Raw genomic sequence first — 24,025 nt, 5'->3', positions numbered from 1 at the left:
AAATAACTTTTGAAAAAATTAAATATAAAATTGTGTTTGTGTTTAGTAGAATCGGTTTTAATAGAAAACAATAATTTTGTATAAACATGATTGTTTTTTGTTAAAAGTTTTGAAGTAAAATGAAAGTTAAACACTTAAAAAACACAATAATACAACAACTAATATTACTACAAAAAAAATATATTCAAAATAGTATTTTTTGATTAATTGTCTTTTTTAAATGCAGTGATGGGCAAAATTAATCGTATCGACTACTGTAAAATAAATAAGTATTAATTATTTAAAGATTTTTGGTTTAGGAATGTTAAAAAATCAATTTGAAAAACTGAGTTTACCACAGTAAAAAATAACAAAAATAAAAAACTTGAGCTCTACGACTACATAATATTTTTTTGTAATAGTATCTATTAAACAACTATTTTACAAAAATAAATGAAAACATAGGAGCGACTTCATCAAGAAACAGTAAGTTTAAAATGACTACTAGGTTTTTCTTTTAAGTAATTTAAAGTGTGGTATGATATAAAACAAAAAAAAAAAACTATTGGTCATAATAGCATTAAGTAAAAACTTAAAAAAGAAAAAAGTATATTTTCTAATTGTAATCCTCCTCATTTACAATGAGGTTCAAAAGTTCGTTTGTTTTTTCATTTTTAATTTCTTCGAATCGATTCAATTGCTTCATTTGTTTCATTTCCAACTAAAATAAAATAAACATATTTTAAGGTAAAATATACTTAAAAGTTTTTCTTTTTTTCTATTGAATATTTATACTTATAAGGAGTAACTTAACTAAGCAAAAAATTAACAAACCTCTACAAAAAAAAAACCTAGAAAATAACAAATAACATTCATGTAAATAGTATTAACTTAACAATAAATTTCTAATAGACATGTTTATTTTTGGGTTGCCTAAGATTTTAAAAAAATTTTTCCAGGCTTTATAATTTGTTGTTTAAAGAATATACTTTTTGGTCAATTTCGAGTATACAACTGTTTTAAGGTAAAAAACTGTCTAAAATTGTAAAACACCAGGTGCTGCAATGTTACTTTAAATATGTTTTTTAAAATAAATAACTCAAAAATCATCATTTTTTAATTTTTTATATGTATTATAAATTATATGTAATATGTACATGTAAAATTTATACAAAAATCTAGGTTTTTCCAGGGTATTTAGAGATTTTATAAGAAATTCAAGTTTTGTTTCTATCTAAACTGTAAAATTCCAGGTCTTTCCAGGTTTTTTGGCAACTCTGTTATTTTGAACTACTAACCTTATTAATATAATAATTAACAATTGCAAATAAAGTTAATCGAACCTGTTGCCTTTCCTCCAAAAACTTTTTAACTTCTTCTCCCTGCAGCTCCTTCACCCTCCTCAAACTTTCATTTTTGGGAATTTCCCTGAACTGATGGTCGCTCATCAGGGACTTTTTTATTTGCATCCAGCATTTTGTCTGCCCGGTGTTCAACTCTTTTGTTTCTCTGTGAAAAAATATTTTATTATTTTAATAATTATTTAGTCTTAATATGTTAAAATGTTTTGTTTCTTTGAAAAGAAAACAAATGTGAAATTTCATGAATATGTTTGATTAATAAAAAAAACTGTAATACAAATATCTGTATATTGCTTAGAAATATCAAAACATATAACACTTGTTTAATTATGTGGAATATGCGATTTGAAATTAAAACAAAACATATACGAACTAACTTTACCTATAACGCAGTTTTTTTGTTAAAAATTAGCTTAAAAAATAATATGACGGTAGTACTACACCGAAAACAAAAAATTATCAAGTCAAAACTTTAAACATTTATTATGATATAAATTATTTCATTGCCATGTATAAAGAATTTTTTAATAAACTCTGTGTTTGAAAAAAACTAGCTATAACTTGGGAACGGGATTAAATTGCACTAAAACAAAATTGTACGAGTGCACAAAATTTCTCGAAGCCAAATTTGCACGAGGGCACAAAATTGCAGGAAGACGATTTTGCACCAAGGGTCAATTTTGCACGAGTTACATTTTCGCACGAGAACAAAATAAAACAAAAAATAAACAAAAAAAAAAATAAAAATTAATTTATAAAAAAAAAGCTGACGACCGAGGGTAAGGGGTAACAAAGATAGTAAAAAAAAAAAAAAATAAATAAATTAAATTGCGCAAAATTGTATCCGTGCAAAATTGTCTGCTCGTGCAAAAGAGACCCTTCGTGCAATTTTGTCCCCTCGTGCAATTTTATATGCTCGTGCAATTTTGTACGCTCGTGCAATTAAGACAGCTTATACCAAACCCTTTAACTTTTTTGTTTATTTAAAACTTGTCTTACTAAAATGCTTACTTTTGATTGTAACAGCTATATAAGGTATAAAAAACATAAATACTGTAAATCTGTCAGATCAAGACTTTTTCTAAATTGCAGACAAATTTTGTCATAATCAAAACAAACCTGTAATGTTATTTGATATATTTTGAATTTAAATCTTAAAAACAGTTAATACTAATATAATATAACAAACTTTTGATGTAATTTGACGATTTGTTTTCTTTTTTGTTCATGAATAACATCGAATGCTGACATGAGAGCTCTCTTATATTGACTATTTTCACTTATTCCATCCAAAGGTTGCTGTAAAGTACCATGCAAACTTGAAAAACACTAGTTTGTAATCATTTGAAAAGTTCAAAACTTACATTTAAAACATATAAATTTTAAAATGTGCACAAGTTAGGAACTTTTATTGATTACTTATTTATAGGGTTACTAATAAGACATAGTGATAATAAAATAAAATATTAAATCGTTTTTATTGACTGTATAATGTATTCAAACAAATTTTTTATACTAAAAGATCCATGTTTAACTATTGAAATGAAAACTAACAAAAACAATTGTTTCTTCATTTTTATCTTCCGATGAGGTATGTCTTTTGCATAAAAGAAACCTGCTGTGTATATAATGTTGTTAAATTAAAATTAAATTCATTAAAATTGTCGAAATTCTTCAGAAACTTGTGTTTTAACTTTTCACATTTTTAGTTATTAGTATTAGTTTTTATACTGCATGATAAATAAGGCAGAGACATAACACAAAACTAACGATAAATTGTGGCAGAATTTTGTTGGCACCAATTGATCTGTTGAATCTTTCAAACCGTTTTGCTGCTTTTTCTTAAAAAATATTAAAATAAATCACACAGTAAAAAATAAAAATTATACAAAACATACCTGCTTGATTCTGGTAGTTGATTGTTTTTTGTTGATCATTTTCAGATACATAGAATGTATTTTCAACTCGCTCAATTTTACTGGATTTTCTTCTAAGTTTTCAATTAGCTCTGTTAAAATATAAGTACTTTTAACTCTTTAAGATTTAACAATTAACATCTATTAAAAACCTAATTTGAATTGTACATGAATTATTTTAGTAAAGAATAAGTTTTTAGAAAAATCTTAAAGTTTATTTACAAATCAAACGCTGTTTGAAAACTTGTCGTGAGTAAACATTTTTCTAAAGTGTGGTCTGTATACAAATATCACTTGAAGGATAAATATCTGAAGTTAGATAAAACGAAATAAATACACCAATCGACATAGTTTAGTAGATATGTATATATAGGTAAAAGCATATTAATTTGAAATTCATTTTTATAAAAAAACTCATAATTATAAACATATCAACGATTTATAACAAACAGAAACCATCTGAAGCGCTTTTGCCGCCAGGAGTCGCGGCTGACCCGTAATCCGAACTCTGCTTTTTGTTACCAGGGACCTTGTTGACAGGCAACTTGCTCGATGACGTCACTTCGTTACGCGTCACTGATTTCCTGCTCGATCTCTGATTGGCTGCTTTGGCTGGCTTTTCCTCAAACTTGGGATTCTCTGGCTCGTGATTGGATAAAATGTTGCTTTTGACGTCACAATGCGCAGGTTCTCCTTGCGCTGCTGGGTCGTCGAACTGAAGTTTAACAATTGTTTTGTAAAACTGTTATACACGATCCTTAAAAAACTTGTTAATTGGGAAAGATTCAAAAGACAACGTAAATTTTGCTTTCAAATTATTTTAGAACAAAGCCTATAAAATTAATTTTAGGAAATAATGGTTTAAGAGTTAAGCGTGAAATATTTGGAACTTGATACTTCTGCGAATCTGATACTCATAGTGGCGACGTCATAGGAGCAACTGGAACATTTTTGAACTTGTATTCAAATATGTTAAGATTGTATAATAAAATTGAACTGCTTTGATTGAACTTTTGAGAGTGCAAGATGGTTTGAGGTTGTTAAAGTTGACTCTAGGACGTATTAACGCGTCACCACTACCCAAATGTACTAATAGTTTTAGAACTTTAAATTTTTTTATTTAACTTTTTAAATTAATTTAAAATTTTACCTCATCATCGAGTAACTTTTGAAGAGCTTTTTCCCTTTGCAGTTTCAACGAAGTCTGATAAGCAAATGGGTTTTCTAAGGCAGCTACTACGTCTACACAAACAAAAAAATATCTCATTATTTTGTTATCATGCTTAAATAAATTGGAACTCCCAATGCAGCTACAGATATATTTTTTACTGGTCAATTATAAAATTTTAAAGAGTGTCTTGTGCTAACAAAATTAAGAATATTTCAAAATACCAACTTAGTAATAATAATTAAAATAACAAACTTATATAGGTGTCGGGCACGTAGCTTGCCAGTGTTATTTTAACAAATATGGCGATGTTGTGCAAATTGTGCGAATTTACAGATTGCAGCAGTATGTGGTGGTATCCTTGCTGCAATGAATTGAAATTGACGACTTTCTGGCCCAATGTTTGCTTGCTGGTCGCATCCACCACTGCGAACCTCAACAAGGCCATGTCTGGACATATCACCTGTAATTTATTTGGATTATTTTTTTAAATCAGTTATGTTAGCTTGCTTTTTTAATGGTGTTTGGGCACATTATCTGATTTTTTTTAAAGTGATATAAAAATTTTAAATGTTTGTTTATTTTTAATTTAACATACTTGTAACATATCTGAAAGAATTTAATTTTTAGTAAGATTATAATGTAAGTAAAGATATTTAATTATAAACACGAATGCACCAACATCATTTTACCTAAGTTATTTTAACTCCAAAAACTTTAATGAAACCCTTATAAGATGCATGCATTAAGACTATCTTTTTTTAAAATCCTTTACAGCTTAACTTTATTTTAATATTTATACAAAATATCATTCTAACCTTCCTAATATTGAATTCCTGATGCTCATACTTTGGGTTGAGACTGTTGTTGACGACTGTTTGTGTTTTGAAATCTTTTCTGATGGTGTCCTCGGGCAGACCGTACAAATCAACTTCTACATACGTCGACGACGGTTTCTCGCATATGAATAATCCCGAAATAACCTAGAAATTGAATTTCAGTTATTTCTATTAATAATTCTAATATCTACTTTTACATATTTTGATAAAGGTTTTTCACATATAAACAGTCCTGATATTAGCTAAAACTTTATTTAGATTAAAATTAGAACTATCAACCTAATTACTCATATTTTACAACTTTAAGCGCTACTAAACTAAAGTTGGGCTACATACGGCCTGCGACCTGGCCTTCGGAGTGATAACTACCATGCTGTCACCAAAACTAAAACTAAAACCCGCAAATAACTTAATATTGAAAATTGGCTCGTCACTGCCAAATGCCTAATGATCCCTGTGCTGAAGTAATAACTTTTGTCAAACGTAAGAACTTGAAATGCCCTGACTCTCCAAGGACTAAACTTTTCAACATTTGACTTGCCGAATAAAAAACTCTGTATCAAATGATTATCAACAAACTTGTATTTTGCAGCTGGCAGCTATCACGCCGTCCACCGTGCTTTCGGCGAACGGATCGAACACCCTGTTGTCAGCGGTCATTATGGCCGGTTTCAGCAAGTACCCGCAGTTGCCGTTCAGCTGGAACTTTCCCGCGTTCAACTGCATGCCCACGTCTGTGTTTGAACGAGTTTTAAATGATCTATAAAGTACTTTTGTTCATTGATTTTAGTAAATTGTATATATGAATTCAATATAAAGGGCGAAATTCGCTTAAAATAAAATATTTCTTATAGTGTGAGCATAACATAGAATTTATAAACATTAACGTCACAAATTTAAAAAAAAAGAGAGATTGGTAAAAATATTTTGTTTTTCAATTGTTTATCTGTATCTATGTAAAAATTGATTTCATATTTCTATTTACAATACTGTAAATAACGTTTTTGCTAGGTTTTTGTTTTTTCTAATCTCTAAATCAGGGTTTCAAATAGTGGGCGTCACAGCCCCTCTAAAGGCGTTTTTAGTAAGTTGGGGGCAATAATTAGTAAAGGGGGGAAAGAGGGCGACTTTAAAATGTTTAAACTTATACTAGATATTCTTGAGTTGCAGATGAAGAGCAAAAAAAAGGTGTTAGGCGTTTTAAATGGTAGTTCTGTTGGAGGGGGCAATATCCTTTTTAATTTCTTCAAAGGGGGCAATTTGAAAAAAAAAAGTTTAGGAAACCCTGCTCTAAATCTATAAATTCTTTAAAATTAAATAAAACATGAATTTAGAATAAAATAAAAAACATTAAAAACTAAACAAAATTAACCTGAAGTTTGAAAGTTGAGAGACACCATTTGACAACCGGCATCCCAAAAAGGCTGGGGAGTGAAATTAGAAGAACTAACTCGAGAACCATTCGGATATATTCTACTTAACTGGTGTTTGTTGTAACTGAAATATTTATTACACTATTTTAACTACAAGAATTTATTCGATATCCGTTCGGATATATTCTACTTAACTGGTGTTTGTTGTAACTGAAAAATTTATTTTTTTGTTTTAACTACAAGAATTTATTCGAGAACCAATCGGATATATATTACTTAATTGGTGGTTGTTGTAACTTAAATATATTATTTATTGTTTAAAGTTAGTACAACTTATTCTTCATTTTTGAGGTAATGTACATGAGATAGTTTGTTTTTATTATTTATATCTAAAATTCATAACCAATTTTTATTTACTTAATGTAACATTTACATAACTGCAGTATTACTTGTAAAACTGTGATGTTTTTGATTTATTTGTTATTAACTTAGTAAAAAATTTATTTATATTTAATTTATTGCTTATTGTAGATATAATGTAGAAATTAATTACATTATTATAGATATAATGTAGAAATTAATAGCATCATTGTAGATTTGCTGTAGAAGTCAATTGTATTTGACAAAATTAAACAAATATCATAATGCAACTTTAACAACGACTTTTGAAAATTATTATCTACACTTTAAAAACAGTTATCAAACAATTTTTCAACGTTCTCAAAAACTATGAAGTTTAAACAAGTTAGACATTCAGTTAACTGAAAATGAAAAGTTATATAACCAATGAAAATATGTTCAACTAAATATGTAAACAGTTTACAAGAGCGAAATCAACCCATTAAGAAGAGCATGACGTTTTCTTTGGTCGAAAGCAAAATCCGCCCAGTAATAGTCTGATGCGAAGAGTTAATAAAATTACTTTCATTAAAACTGAGCGAAAAATTTTTAATCGAAAATTTACTTTCGAAAATAATGTTTCATAACCATTTGTTCTTTTATAATGTTTATTAAATTTCAGTCTTAAATCAATATTAACTTGCGTCAAAATAATATTTAGACAAGTTTTAAAAACAGTATAAGATTTTAAAATTTAATCTGGCTGAAATTTTAAAGATAAAAATCCAATACATAATGTAATAATCTACGCTTAACCTTCCTAATGTTTCCATAAGATAATGAAACTTCGTAAAGTACTTTTAATATAATAACTAAACACTTTTCTACATGGTAATTGTACTTTTTCATCAATTTATTTCTTAAATGCGTTTCGTAAACATAAAATAGATTCAAGGGAAAACAATATTTATGTAACAAATAATTAAACATTTTAATTTAATTTGTGTGCGATTTATATAAGCTGTAGACAGATTTTATGTGACTCAAGATACACACAATTTATTTATGCATTTTATAATTTTGAAATATAAAATCTGCAAGTTTTTGAATTTCAAACAGCCTCTGAATGAGATTAAATTTTTAGTTTTTTTTTAATCATTTTATGATTTTAATTTTAATAGTCAGCAAGCATTGTGTTTAAAAATTAATAATATATAAATACTGGTAGTTTGTAATTAATATAAAAAAATTAAAGTATTTCCTCAAATTTTAAAACGTGTTTTGTTCAAAAGAATTACTTTGTATGTTTGTTTTAAAGTGGTTTATGTATACAAAAATATGAGTTTGAACGAATTCAATTGTATATAAGACCTTATACTACAGTATTTTCTAAGTTTAAAAATTGACAAACCATCTAACAAACTAGATCATATGAGTTGACTATTTTGTATGATAAGTACTTTTCTAATTTATATATTATTTGTTTTGTAAAGCTTTATAATCATTTTGCGACGGCTTACTATTTAATTTCTTACCTTTAAAAGAACAAAATAGTTCAATAAACATACCAAATATGAGTTCATACACTTTTTTGCATGCTTTTCTTTAAAACAAAATATACTTATACTAGTACAAAATTATCAAATCGATTTAAAACGATTGTCTTTGGACTGCAAAACTAAAAACAAAAACAATTCAAGTTTTATGAAGGGTATAAAATTATTTTAGTTTACATTTGAACACATTTTCGTTAACTTTAAAGTTTAACTATCTTTGTTTTCACAAAAGAGAACTTTAAATCAAACTAAAAAAAGAAGATTGGTATAACAAGATAAATAGCTTTGATAATTAAAACTACTTTAAAAAGTAATAAAACAAATATCAATTCTAATTTTTTTAAGTTATGTTGTATTTAAACAACATTTAAATTCTACAGTTAAGTAAAATAAGTATCAAAAACTTTAAAGTTTAATAATACATAATTTAATTTAAAAGCAACTGTTTAAAAACATTAAGCGTTTTAGGACAATTTTAAAATAAATGTTTATATTCACTAGTTTTAAACTTAAAATAACTACCTATGTCTAACTATACTGCAAATCAAGTAAAACATTGCACAGTCAAACTAAAAAAATGTAAAATTGGTTGTCATAAGCCTTTGTTGTTTTGTGTCAAAACATTACACAACAGAGTTAAACTTAGAACAGAAAACTTATACAACTTATGCTTTCTAAAGGATGAAATCAGAACATGCCAATACTTAAAAATATTTTGAAACGGTCAAAACTACCATGAAAAGTTGTACATTAGTTTCGCTTAAATGCAAAATTAGTTTTTGCGTATAACAAAATATACGGAAAAATCTTACCTAGAAAATATAAAATAGTACATTACCATAATAATTTTGTTTTATTGAAAACTAACGCAGATTTTTTTGTTTTCTATAAAATTATATGATTTGAAATTTATGAAACTAAATATTTTTAAAACTACTCAGTTGATAAAAGTTTTAGTTAATAGTTACTAATGACCGTAGAAATTTAACATAAGTTGTGCCAGAAAGCTCATACCAAATAAAATCCTTTAAATCAATAAAACCTTAGCGCCGGAAAACTTTTTGTGACGTCATATAAAGTTTTAAATGACATCACAAAGAGCTTAGAGAGGTTTTTGAAATGGGACCTTAGTTAAGTTATTAAACCTTTTTCGTAATATAAATTATATTTAAGTGCAGTAAAATTTCGAAGTTATTTTTGACTTAGAGTTTATTAAAGTTTGTTGAAAAGACTTACTACTTTAAAAAAAAAAGTTTTATTGCAGTATTTATAAAGGTATTTAAGTTGTAATCTACATAATAGCTTATAATAAAAACATTTAAGAAAGGACTTTTAACATAATTCAGTTAAAAATCACGTGGTTAATGAAAACTATCACCCGGTTGAGTCATTAAATGTAATTTAATTTTATTTTTTGCAAGAAAAACGTGAAGTTTCTACAATTAGAAAAAAAAATTGTAAACTAAGAACTCGCTTGAATAACAGCTAGGGTAATCGAAAAATATGCTTTAATTTTAAAATCACATAAAGAACATTATCAATAAAATTACAAAACACAAAGACAAAAAATTAACAACTGTTTACGTTAAAAATAATTAAAATTTATTTATCAAAGTAATTATTACAACTGTATTTTTTATATAGAACTACTATTGACGTCAGTAAAGTCTACAAGGTCTAGCAATAATTTTTCAATCATTTCTTATCGTGTAGTAAGAATCCTTTAAATTAAATAAAAGAATTTTTTACGTAATAACTAAATTCTACGATAGCTGAAAAAAATAAATTTATTATAAAGGTTGTTTATAATGTTTGGGAAATTTTTATTCATTTACGTAGATAAAAAATTTACTAATTCCTTTAGACTGAACAAAAAACTAAGAATATATGGAAGACATGTGAACCTTATTTAGTTGAAAATTCATTTTAATGTTTTAAGAGCACAACTTAATTTTACGACTAATTTTCATCAAAAAATATAAACATTTGCAAAAATCATTATTCAACTGACTCATGTAAAATTTCACTCACGAGTTTTGTTTTTAAAGATTGAGTTCTTTTGAACTCAACAGAGATTTTTTATAGAAAATATTTAAAACAGTACGACATATAAATATCGTATTAACTGTTTTAATTTTTTTTACTTCAGTGTGATATTTTTTTTTTCAGTCAAGTTTCAATGTTTTCTTAATTTAAAGCAATTACTAGTTGATTAAAAAATCGACGAGAAAAAATTGAAAAAACTTTTTTAAACTAAACTATGCTTTATTCTGTATAATACTAATTAAATAATATACTAAAAACAACCAGACTTATACTTTCTTATTTATAAAAAAATAACAAATTCAAAATAAATAAAAATGGTAAAAATCTATGACATAAAATTACCTTTTATAAAATCAATAAACATTAGTTTGTTAGGGGCTGAAGAAAATAAAAATATTCAAATCAAAAAAGTAGAAAACAATCAATTAGTTTTACTTACTAAGCAAACTCATGGTATTTAAGAACAGGATGTTAATAAAATGATCAAACGCAGTTTTCATTTATCATTATACAACTTATACAAATAATATAATCACCATACACTTGCGTATTTTATGGATTTTGTTTGTATGAGATTTACATAAATGCTGTTATTAACTAGTATTATTTTAAAAATTAAAGAAAATTGTTATATAATTTTACTTTTAAGGTGAAATAAAAATAACTTTATGCAGCTTTTCTTTGAAACATTTAAACATCGGATATAAAAGTTGCTTAAACTATCAAACTTTGAAAAGAGCTAAACAACAGCCTAAATTTAATGATTTTAGATCATCTGAACGCATTATCGAACTTTTGTTAGGTAAGAAAAAATAAAAGAATAACTAAAAAAGAAAAACTGCAATCCCAAAAGAGACAGTGAAAGTCCTAACATTAAAATATAATGTCAAAATTAATTATTCTCAAATTTTCATAAAACAAAATGAGCAACACTCAATAACAATTTACTTCTAATAATTTTTCTTTATTATTTTGTATGTAAAATTTAAAAATATAAGTATATGATAATTTCCGTTTAATTTGTTTATTATTTAGTAATTTTTCAATAAACTGTAATAAAATCATCTTCGTTAATTTAGTCAATATGGCAATTGTATGATCGCTAAATCTAATTTAATTAAACAAATGACTAAAGAGCTAGGCTAATTTTATTTCTTTAACCTGAGTATAACTCCAAATTAGAAATATAATTTTCCCCTATACAACATAATAATCAATATATTACGTTAACAAGGAAATTTATAACGCGGTTATTCAGTATTCACATTTTTATAAATTAAAATATGCAGTTTTCTTATGAAAAATTTCATAAATTTCATTAAAAATTTAATTTTTTGTTGTGTTTTTTTTTCATGCATGTTTAGTTGAAAAACATTTGTATTCATAAATGTTTATAATTAGTTTACGCTTCTCTATTACACAGCTTTGTAACTTGAAAATTATTTTTTGAATGGTTTAAGGCAAAAACATTAAAATAGGCATGAAATTTTATTTATTTATTTTAATTTGCCTAAGCTTCCGAATTTTTGCAAGTTTTTTAAAGGTGCGAAATTATAGAAGTTAGTAATAATTAGTGATGTACCGGACCCACAATTTCGGGTCCGGCCGGACCCGGATCCGGACTTTTTTTTCAAATTAGAATCCGGCCGGAACCGGATCCGGACTTTTTTTTCAAATTAGAGTCCGGCCGGAACCGGATCCGGACTTTTTTTTTAAATTAGAATCCGGCCGGATCCGGATATCAGACAAAAATGGCAATATCCGGCCGGACCCGGACCCGGATAGTGAGTCCCGTACATCACTAGAATAAACTAGCCTGAGTCAGAACGAGTTTTTTTTTAAACTGAAAAAAAAGAACTTTAATCTAATAATAAGTAGAACAGCTAGCAACAAGGTGTACAAATTTAGGTGTTATTTACAATTAAAAATCTGAAATCAAGTTCTTGACAAAATACACTAGAAAATTACAATATATTGAAAACTGGATCAGCTGAAACTCATTCAAAATCTAAAAGAAAACTAGCCTGAGTTTTTATAAAAAACTAAACTAGCCTGAGGCAGTCCAAGATTTTCTAAAATTCTTAAAAATTTTCAAACTAGCAGGGTTGCCACTGTTTAAGTCAATAAATCTAGCTAAAGTGAGTACAAACAAGCCTGACTCAGAATAAGTTTTTAAAAACTGAAAAAAATTGCTTTAATCTAATAATCAGTAGAACAGCTAGCAAAGGTTGACAATTTGTTAGTAAATTTGTGGACTGATTGTGGTACACTTAACTTGTTAGTACTACCGATCATAATTAAATCCTACCTTATTTAATTAATATCTAACAAATACTAAATTCTGACTGAGACTACTTTCTATAATCAGACACGACAGTTGTGTTATGAATATTTTATATAAAATACAACAAGAAATACTAGCATATACAAAATTATTAATTACTTTGGTAACACTTTAAAAACTGAAAGTTATTTAAATCTATATCAAAAGACTTTAAAAAAAACTAAAAATTAAATAAAACTTTTAGTAAACAAGAAACAGTAAGATTTTTAATAAACTTTTAAACTATAAACCTGGCTTAAATATTTAAACAATTAAACACCTGTTGAAATATTCACTTTTAAAACAAAACACTACTTACAATAAGCATTCACAAAAACGTTCAAGATATTTTGTTGCTTCAAACTACACACCAAACTAACTAACTGCTTATATATAAACTGCCTGTCATGTTCTGATGTTTTGTTGCATCAGTATTTAGTTTGAAACATTTCGTCATATGACTCTCATTGGCTCGTACATTCAACCGAATTAACTCTAAATATTCTCTCAGCTCAACTTTAAACATTAAATAATGCAAGTATTCATTCCAAAGTTTTCAATTTTACAACATAAATAAAGAGTTGTATTTCATGAAATGTTTATTTCATAGTTTAAATGTAAACAAATGTAAATTAGTCAGGTGTACAAAATGAGCGAATCACGGTAGGTGTTTAATTTTAACAGACGAAAATGACTCTTATTAATTTACACAGGGTTTGTTTTTGAAAAAATACTTTTCAGTATGCTCTTTTTTACTAACTAGATCCGGGTCCGGCCGGATCTCTGTTAGGATCCGGCCAGACCCGGATCCGGACTTTTTTTTCAAATTAGAATCCGGCCGGAACCGGACCCGAACTTTTTTTTCAAATTAGAATCCGGCCGGAACCGGAACCGGACTTTTTTTTCAAATTAGAATCCGGCCGGATCCGGATATCAGACAAAAATGGCAATATCCGGCCGGACCCGGACCCGGATAGTGAGTCCGGTACATCACTAGTAATAATATGTGCGCTAGTGTTCTCTGGAAAAATATCATTTTTCACAAAGTTTTGGTAAAAACTAAATAAATAACTAATTATATAGAATAACTTCAACTGAGTTGTTTTCTAATGATTTCATTAATAATACTTTAAACGTACTTTAAAAAAAACAACTAACTCAACAAATTCAACGGAATTGTTTTTCAGATGTGTTAAACCAGTTGTTTCATTGAAAGAACTCATGTGAAATTTTTTACATTCAGAACTTTCTGTAAACGTTTATAACTTTAAACCTAACTTTTATACTTTAAGTCATACATAACATAAACTAATTTATTTGTGAAAAGCAGTCAATAATCTGTATATTTTATTTTACTTAAGTCCATGGACTACTTGTATTTTTAAAGTTATAATACGTAGCTATTAAAAAAGATAAATATATCTACAAATTTTTAAAATTAGTACATGAAATATTTTTAGCCTTTAATTTATAATTGCATAGACTAATTAAAAATGGCTAGCATAATTTTCCAAGTTATTTTATTTTTATTTTTCATCTTTTCAACAATTTTAATTTAATTTAATTTTTTGTAAAGTTATATGAAATTATATAAAAAATAAATTCTGATAAATTCAAACATTAAAATTATTCGATATAACAACACGAACATATTTATATAAATAAATACTAATTTTTATATACAAAATTAACCTTTTTTATTTTTGCTGAACCCAGGAAATTTAATTGGTTGACAATAATTTACAATTGAAGACAGTTTGGGGTGAATATTCGTATAAGAAGTTTTCTGGTGCTCATAATTTACTTGGTTACCATTCACTTGGTTACCATTTACTTGGTTACCATTTACTTGGTTACCATTTACTTGGTTACCATTTACTTGGTCACCATTTACTTGGCTACTATTTGTTAGGTTAACCGCTTCTTGGTTACCATTTATCAAGACATTATTCAACTTGTTGCTACTTTCATTAGCAACGGTTGCTTGGATACCATCTGTTGCGTCACCACAGACTTGCTTGCAAGGTTCTTCTGTTGCTAAGGGTTCTTCGGCGTCATTTTTCAATAAGTTGCTTGTTTCATCGTCATTAATTTCCTGATTTGAGGTAATAATGGCTTTTAAAACTTTTTACTTCTAAACAATTCAAACTTATTTATTAATAAAGAGTTAAGTAGATTTACTCGATATATTCGCTTTGCAAGAATAATATTGAACAAATGCAAAATAAAATTTCTGAAAAAAATTAAATGCAAACTTTCAGTAGCTATAATAGTTAATAACAATATTACAAATGTTCTACCATAAAAACTTTTAGAAGCTAATAACGTTACTAACTATATTAAATATATACAAGTATTGTACGCACTTGAAGTTAATTTTTAATATTAAAAAAATAATTATATTTTTAACTGGTTTTGTAGCAGTTAAAAGAAAGTTTTTTATTGAATCAATTTAGTTTTTATTAACAACTTCTAAACAATTATCAGTTAAACAACAAAAAATAAATTTCAATCACTTCTTCTGTTGAAGTAGTTAGTTGTTCAGTTGCTTTAATTTCTTTTATACTTGGTTCAATTTCTTCTGTTGTATCTTTCAAAACTGCTAATGGTATAAACACAATTAGAACATTTATGCAAAACATTGAAAAATAATAAAAGTACTGATTTTTAAAGGAACAATTAAAAATTAAAAAAATGTTGACAACCATTGCTTTTATTATACTTTTATCATAAATTACTTTGTTGTTTAAGCAATACTTTAAGGATAAATTTTGTTTGTTTTTTTATTACATAAAGCTTAAGAAAAACTTGAAAATCAAAATTCTAGTTAACCGTTTGTTTGTTTTAAAGAGTCGAAAAAGTAAAGAATAACATTCTAAAGTTTTCAATACTTTATTTTATCACAGTAAAAGTTAGATTAAATTAGAAAAAGTTTATTGTATTGTTACAGATCAAAGCTGAAATAAATAAGAACTAGTTTAAATTTTTTTTTAAATGAGGTGTTGCGTTGTTTATCTTGAAAACTTACACTTAAAAGTTAAAAACAATTTTAACAATTTAAAAAAGAACTTTAACAAGTGTAAAAATATATATAAAATTATCATTCTTCATTTTGAAAGCTTATAGTTTAAACCAGAAAACTATTCTAATAATTATGATAAAATTTCAACAAAAATCACGAAAATATATATTGTACACAAACAACACAGCTGAAGACAATATCTTAAATACTAGAATACAATACAAATACTGATACTTTATACACTAGCTTTAAATATCCCTTCGTAGCTGAATTGTAAAAATTACCTAATTCAATTTATTTTTTTCTGGAATTTCACCTTATGTTTGGTAATGTAAACACAATTTGAATAAATGAATTTTTAACGAAAATTTTGCAAAATAACCCACAAGCTAAATGTTTATTTTAAAAAGTACAAAATTTCAAATAACTAATTTTGGGAACGAAATATATTATAGGTTAAAGTCATAAATTACAAACGACGAAATATTGAGTTTTTAATAATTAAAATTTTATCTGTATAATTGAAATTTTTACTATATAAAGGAGATTCGCAATCTAGGCCACTGTAGTAATTTGCATTAAAGTTTTTTAACTGTTGCTACTGTATTTGCTGTATAACATATTTTTTTAGCTTTTTGACAAAATCAATACAGCTCAAACTAACAATATAATATTTTTTATGTAACCATCTATTCCTTATTCAATTAAAATCAAGCACTAAGTAAACACAACTTCATTAATATTTATTAGCTATTCACATGATAACAGCTTCATATAAAAATATTGATTGTATGGCATTAAAGATTGCATGTGTATTTTGCAAGAAACATTTAAATCTTTAATAAGAAATATCAAACCTTCGCTATCATTAGTTTTCGGTTTCTGATCAGAAATTTTCTCCTTTCCACTTTCAGTAATGACTGCAAGAACATTTTAAAATAAATGGTTGTTGTTTAAGAATAAATATTCATTAATTTATGTTTAAAATCTAAGTTATAATTTTATGTTTAAGAATTAGTTTCTTGACAGGTAAAAAACCATTGGATTGTAAAACCGTTTACGCTTAATAAGTTAACACATTAAAAAAATCAATTGTTCCAGACTGTTATATAAATGTTCTTATATTTCAATACTTTAACGGCAGAGTCAGACTTATATTTTCCGCCAGAAAGCCAAAAAGGCTGGCATTGTGCCGAATTGACGCCTATATGTAAACAAAACACACTTGACGAGTCGTTTGTTAGTCTTTTATTTTTGATGAGTATTTTGTTCATTAGATCGGTTGGTGAAGGTAGCTCCACACCGTTTTCTAGCTGGAACAATATAAAAATATTATTAGTTCATTTCAATGCTATAATTTTGATTACAAATGGCTTAAGGCTCATAAAATGTTGTACTACTACAGCAAAGAAGTTTAACTTTTGATACTGAGTATAAAAATGAATTAGATTTATTCTAATTTATATACTTTTTTATTTTGACTGGGTAAAGTTTAAATTTGGTATGAAATTAATTTGAAATAAAATAATGTGCTACAAAAATAACACAACTTATTAAGTGAAAGAATTCAAGGTGAGTTATAGAAGACGACCATTAAATACTGTTCAGTAGTAGCACAATTTTAATGTTTTTACTAGTAGTCTACAGATCATATAAAACTGAACTTTAGAAGAATTTTCATATCTTTACTACATTAAGGTAATCATTTTACTTTATTTAAATGTTGTATCTTTAATTAGTTTTAGTGAGCTTATTTTCATCTTTTTTAATATTAGATAAAAGTTTAAAATTAACTTTACTTTTATCTTTAAATATAAAGCATTAAGCTTTTATTTCCAATAATTTTTTTAAGTAATTATTTTAAAATTGATTGAATTATTTAATTTTAAATAGAAAGACTAAAATAAAAATTTCAAAACCCAAACTCATATATTTTTATATAACAAGCTTATAAAACTTTGAATCTTAATTACCATGCTAAAATATAAATAAAGCAATTTTGTAGTTAAAAACCATAAAATTGTTAAGTTAAGTTCAAATAAATTTTAGATATCACATCTTAACTCTTTAACAATAATCATATTAAGTAAATTTTAAAACTATTGTTAACTAAATCAACACTTTCTTAAGTTTTGAAAAAATAAAAGATAATTGTTACAATCCGCTAACAACTTTTTAGTATTTGTTAAATTATTTGTTGTGATTATTATGTCTAAAGATATGAGTTATTAAATTATAAATTAATATTAAAGTACAGTAAACTTTACATAGAAAAATATATTATAAAATGATTAAAATATATAAGTAAAAATTCGAAATTTTACTCATTTATACATTAAACATTTTACAGCTTATATACCCTAGTTAACAATTTTCGAATTATTTTTTGTTAATGTTCTTATATTAAACAACTACAGCTAATGCATACAAAAATTATAAATATTTAACAAAAGATTTCAATAAAAACTTCATAAATTATTAAATACAAATGATAAATTACCTGTTTGCTTTTTGTAAGACTTAGTGAAATATTAAACAAGTTTGCAGTTTAATTGAGTTTTAAAAGTACTTATGAAATGCACCTTTCATTAGCCTTACGTAAGCTTTTTAAAACAAGATTTGAATTAGTAAACTTGAGTTAATTTTTTTTCAAATGGTCTAAGCTATCTAGAAAATATCAGAATATTTTAAAATCAAATATTAATAAAATACTTAAAGTCATCAGTAGTCCTTAAATTTTTGAGTTAGTTTGTTTTAAATAAAAAACATACTTTTCCACGGCTTACATAACTAAATCAATATTTAATAGAGGTTTATTTAAAAAGATACTTTTAACTCGAGCCAAATAAGATTTTATCGATCTAAAAATAGTATTGATAAAATTGTGCATTGAACGTAATATTTCGATAAGCAAACTTACATAAATAACTGAACTAATCATACTAAAATTAAAAATAGTTGTTTTACAAAAATTAAAAACACTTTTTATACTTTTAATATAAATATAAAGAAAAAAATATACTATTTTTTCAGTAATATTAATAATCCGGTTTTATAACAAAAAAACAAAAGTATAATTAGAAGTAGTTAATTTTTAACAACATCGTTTAGAGATTTTTTTTTAGCCTTTATAAATAATTGTTATTAAACTTATATGCTTTTATAACATAACTAAATTACTAGAAAAAACTTAATATAAGTTACGTACAATGTATTTCAATAGCTTAAAACATCTTTTTTAACATAAAAAAAATAATGGATTTCTCTTAGTCAAACTATTTGACAATTTTAAAGCTATCTGATAATTATAGATATATACAACAATATAAACATAATTTATGAAATTAACAATTTTAAAAGACTGCATCACACTATAAACCAATGGTAGAACAGTCAAAGCTTGGTAATAGAAAACAAAGTTAATACTTTATTTAGAAAAAACAGTTTGGAAAAAACAATCATTGACGTACATTCTTTCACTTAAATGTTAGTTTGAAGTATAACTGTCAAAACTCAGAAAGCTATCAAATATACAGGGTTTACTTTAACGAATTATGGAAAATGTATAAAAGTTTTGATCATCTAGTTGTTTTTTTTTCAATTTTAACTACGTAAATTTTTTTAATATCTAAGAGTATTTGTAAAACTAATAAGTTTTGAATTTATTGTGCCTTTAATTTTATGTTATTTTATAACAATTTTTATTTTATTTCACATGAATCAATTTGCTACGAAAAGTTCTAAATATTGTTGAAGTACTAAAACTAAATTAATTAAAGTCTAAAATAATTATAAAAGCATTACTTTGAAATGTTTTTCTGTATTTGACTTCATAATATAATTTAAAAGTTTGTTTATTATTCTTATTGAAATCATAACTATTTATTCATAGAAATACGATTGAAAATATTATACCTAAATAATTTTAAGGAGTTTAGTTTTGTAATGATAAAAGCTTTTTTTATTAAACTATTTTTTTAAAGTACCAAAAAGTTTTATTTAAAAACAATTTTAAAAATATTGAAAAAAAAAGTTTAGACAAATTTTAGTAAAATATTTAATATAAAAAACTATATAAATTACAAAAAAATCACTTGCAAAACAAATAGTTGCTAGTACTTTAGTTAACAAGAACTAAAATTAACTTAATTGCTTTTATAATATAAAAGTGCAATATTAACAATTGCTTACCGGATGAGAATCTAGTTGCTTACTGAGGAGCAAATCTCCAAATATTTCTATGCAATATTCTGCCATCTTTTTTTGCAGGGGTTTTCTGAAAAATAATAAAAGTTTATCTAAAATAGGTGTTTATGGTATAAAATACTTAAAAAGTATGCGTAAAAATCAAAAAATTGTTATCAGAACTTTTATTATGTTGTTACTTAAAATAAGCTAGATTAAGAAATTTTAAACTAGTTTAGAACCTTTTTATCGAAGTTTTAGTATTAATTACATACAATTAAGGTTTAATTTTGAAAATTACAGTAAATTTCTTTAAAATATTAAAAATGACTGGGTGTAACGTTTCACGAATGAACGCATTCAGGTTTTGAAAATTTACAACTATTGGTGTGTAAGATTTTCATGTAAAATTCTACAGACAAAACAGTATTTTATTTATTGTTGGTTTGAGGATAAAAGCTTTTATTTGCTGTCAAGTCAGGTTAGGTACAAAGAAAACTAAATAAACAAAATAAAACCGTTCGTTTTACTCAAATTACATCAGCTTTGTAGAAAACTAAAAAGACTAGAAATTAAGATTTTAAATGTTTTTATTGTGAAAACATTTAAAAACTTTATTTAAACATTCAAAGTTTAAAGTAGTAATTTTCCTAGTGGTTGTGTGAAACTTTTAAAACTTGCTTTTCCAAACTACTAGGTTAAATTTGAAAAAGGAAAACCTAAAGATTAAAGTAACAATTATAATAATTAAAACAAGTGTAACTTTATAAATAGTAATAAAATTAAACTATAAACCAGCACTTTTCAAACTAAGTGGGCGATATTGCCTACCTTAAAAGGCCGCATTACACTAAAACAAAACAAGTTTTAATTATGACTTATGGTATTTAAAACTAACTTTATTTAAATACTACAATTTTCCTTATCATCTTAAATAATTTTACTGTTTTTTGTGAAAAAGAGAGGCTTATTGTCGCTCTTTGTATATAGTTTACACAAAATACAAAATTTAAACTTAATATTCAAAGTTTATACGGTTTGATTTACGTTTTTTAATAAAGTGACTGACAATCTGATTTTATTTAAAAAAAATAAAACAATTGTTTTAGTAGGTTATATTTATTTGTTAGATTTTATAACAAATACATACAAAATATCTAAATCAAATATTTGATATACTAATAAAAAAAGCATCACTAGTTTAAATATACTTATACTAGAAATTAAGTATAACTGGATTAAGTTTTATATTGAAAAATAATAAATAATTAAACCAACGAGCAATGAGTTTCGAAATGAGAATAACTAGATAATTTGCCGGAACAAATTTAATAAGATGAATAAATAGAAATAAAAACAAACTAAACTAACGAGCAATGAGTTTCGAAGCTTAGTATGACCGGGTATTGTGACGTAACAAAAGCTGTTTCTTTTATGGCCGCTATGACGTCACTGAACAGCACGTGAGTGCACATGGCCTTGCCGTGGGTAATTATGGGCTCGCCGCTAAAGTCGCCCTTCCCGTCCCAACAGTCCAGTTCCACGCAGCTTATTAAATAAAAATGAAAAATAACAAAATAATGAAAACCCTTTTAACACAACTGTTGGTTAAATTAAATTATTATAAAAAACTGAAAAAAAAAACAATAACATTATATATAGACTTGATAGTTCAAAGTGTTAAAAACTGTAAGTTGTTCACAAAATTGTGAAAAGTATTTTCTAAATTAATAAAGTTGAAAAATTCAAGTTTTAAACAAAAATAATCATTGTAAGTTAGACTACAACGCTTTTAAAATTAGAACTATTTATATATTGTAACTTGCAATTTTTATTGATAAAAAAATCTGATTTTCCTTTAACTAATTTTAGTATATAAGCAACCAGTTTACAAAACAACGTTGAAACGACTTCTAGTAAAAAAAAAACTCAAATAAGTTTGATTAACTGGCCGTTTCTTTTTGTTACATTCACTAGGTTTTACCTGTAGCGACTAATTAAATATTGAAATATTTCAAACTTACCGACAACCGCTCAGCAGTACGCTTCTGTAAATATCCACTGACGATTTGCCGCCAAACTGGCTACCTGTTGAAATTCATATATTTGAATATTTGTTAATAAAATTAGACATTAGGTAACTTCTTTACAAAACAAAACACATAACTGAAATATAATGCAGAAACTCTTTAACTGACTTTTCTTTTTACTAAAACGTAAATGTTAGCACTATAAAAACTTTTTATGATAACTTGTTATTAAGGCCATAGGGGGGGGGGATCCAACATTTATTTTTTACTAAAATTAACTTTGGCTTTTATATGAAAGCTTAAAGTACAAACTATAAGCCAGTTTTTATAGAATTCAAAAATATCAATTATCTTTTGAGATATTTAATTTTTTATAAAAATTTTCCAATATAAACGTATGGACCGAAAAATTTTTGGGGTCAATTTTCTCGGAAATTTTAAAATTCACTAAAAACCTATCTCCTCCTTCATTTTTTGACCTAGAGACTTCAAATTTTCAGGAAATGTTCCTTTTAATATTTTGAAGAATCTGAATGTTGGAATTTTTGAAATTTTGAAAAATAAAAATTTTATCCACAAAAAACTAAAAAAAAGGGTAGTTTTTTGACAATAATTTTTTTTTTTACTCAAAATCAAAAAAATCCTACAATAGATCTCTTTAAAGTTTAATGATACACATTCTGTAAAAATTTGAGAAAGATTACTCAAAAAATGAAGGAGGAGATAGATTTTTAGTGAAATAGTCTTTTTTCGCATTTTTAGTTTTTGCCTTCCATAAGGAACCTATTGAACGCCCTTTCTTTGATCGCTTATATCTCAAAAGTTACTTTGAGTTTTTTTATGCGGTTAAAAGTGTCTGATAGCTCAGATTAAATTCTACAAAATAAGATCAATTTGTAAAAAACAAAGTGGACCCCCCCCCCCCCCCTATGGCCTTAAAGGCATACTCCAAAAACTGTATTTATAAACAAGCCTATATGTTTAATCAAATTTAACTTTAGCAAAACAAAACAAAAACATTTACTGAAAAAAAAAACTGTTGTCTTGAACTTAGAATTTGGTTTTCAAACGTGACTTATCAGTTACTTAAAAGATTAAACTTAGATTATCTTTAAAGGCTATGAAGTAATTTATCTTGCTTTTTTAAACACTTTTGTAAACAAAATACTGTGTTATTGGCACACTTATTAAATTAAAAATATATAGTTTTCAAAGCATCATATATTACATTATGGTAAGTTTTACGTAAAAATTAATACCTTTAAAGGAACTGTTTATAATGCATGCAAACATTTATTAACAATACAAGAAACGTTATGAGAGTTTTTTTTGTATTTTTGAACACATCACATATTTTACCTTTGTATAATGTTCAATTATATTTTTGAATTAAAAATTAAGTTTATGCATTTAAGTTTTAATCTTCTAGTTTAAATTGCCTTTAGGTATTTCATTTAAAATATTTGGATTTTATTTTTAAATTTATTTTATAATACTTAAACTGATTTTAATTAAAATAACAATAAACATAAAAATTTTAAGTACCTAACAAAGATAATATAGGAGTTTGTATGAGTTCGTAGGAGTTAATCAAAGGTAAATTTACCTAATATTTTCAAAAATCAAATTACTATTGGTGTACTTCCAACTTTTTTTATTTAACTTTACAAAAAAGGATTTGATCAATAAACTTGCAACTGTCAAATAATTTGAAAATTCGCCAAAAATTTTACAACCTTTAAAATATCTGAAATATAAGTTCTAGTACTTTGGTAAAATTTATTGAATGTAAATATAACAACTATTTTAAACTAAAGTATATAGATTTCCTTTGTGTATTATTGAAACTGTTTATGCTATCGCAGACGATACATAAGTTTTTACTTAT

The 24,025-nt window shown here is 25.5% G+C and overlaps 1 protein-coding gene across 4 annotated transcripts in view; it reads right to left on the bottom strand.

Moving 5' to 3' along the window:
- Window positions 1–236: 236 nt before the first annotated feature.
- LOC145835352 (1-phosphatidylinositol 4,5-bisphosphate phosphodiesterase beta-4-like) overlaps window positions 237–24,025 on the bottom strand; it is a 35,769-nt gene continuing 11,980 nt past the window's right edge. The window contains exons 11-30 of one of the 4 annotated variants that reach the window (XM_082942908.1): window positions 22,132–22,195; window positions 21,479–21,655; window positions 20,114–20,198; window positions 17,148–17,235; window positions 16,780–16,842; window positions 15,417–15,502; window positions 14,593–14,995; window positions 14,059–14,149; window positions 6,636–6,760; window positions 5,843–5,997; window positions 5,243–5,407; window positions 4,680–4,887; window positions 4,407–4,498; window positions 3,713–3,971; window positions 3,239–3,348; window positions 3,111–3,181; window positions 2,895–2,958; window positions 2,530–2,639; window positions 1,323–1,488; window positions 237–700 (exon numbers count right to left, since the gene is read on the bottom strand). In XM_082942908.1, the coding sequence (XP_082799034.1) occupies window positions 596–700; window positions 1,323–1,488; window positions 2,530–2,639; window positions 2,895–2,958; window positions 3,111–3,181; window positions 3,239–3,348; window positions 3,713–3,971; window positions 4,407–4,498; window positions 4,680–4,887; window positions 5,243–5,407; window positions 5,843–5,997; window positions 6,636–6,760; window positions 14,059–14,149; window positions 14,593–14,995; window positions 15,417–15,502; window positions 16,780–16,842; window positions 17,148–17,235; window positions 20,114–20,198; window positions 21,479–21,655; window positions 22,132–22,195 (2,687 nt within the window). In that variant the 3' untranslated portion in view covers window positions 237–595. The remainder of the gene's footprint in view (window positions 701–1,322; window positions 1,489–2,529; window positions 2,640–2,894; window positions 2,959–3,110; window positions 3,182–3,238; window positions 3,349–3,712; window positions 3,972–4,406; window positions 4,499–4,679; window positions 4,888–5,242; window positions 5,408–5,842; window positions 5,998–6,635; window positions 6,761–14,058; window positions 14,150–14,592; window positions 14,996–15,416; window positions 15,503–16,779; window positions 16,843–17,147; window positions 17,236–20,113; window positions 20,199–21,478; window positions 21,656–22,131; window positions 22,196–24,025) is intronic. The other 3 variants (XM_082942910.1, XM_082942911.1, XM_082942909.1) reach the window with 3 other exon arrangements.

Source organism: Thalia democratica, chromosome 5 (assembly GCF_965202585.1).
Source record: "Thalia democratica chromosome 5, ktThaDemo2.hap1.1, whole genome shotgun sequence".
NCBI classification, from domain to species: Eukaryota; Metazoa; Chordata; class Thaliacea; order Salpida; family Salpidae; genus Thalia; species Thalia democratica.
Note: the sequence above shows the minus strand (reverse complement) of the source record. Positions and strands in the feature narration are given on the sequence as shown.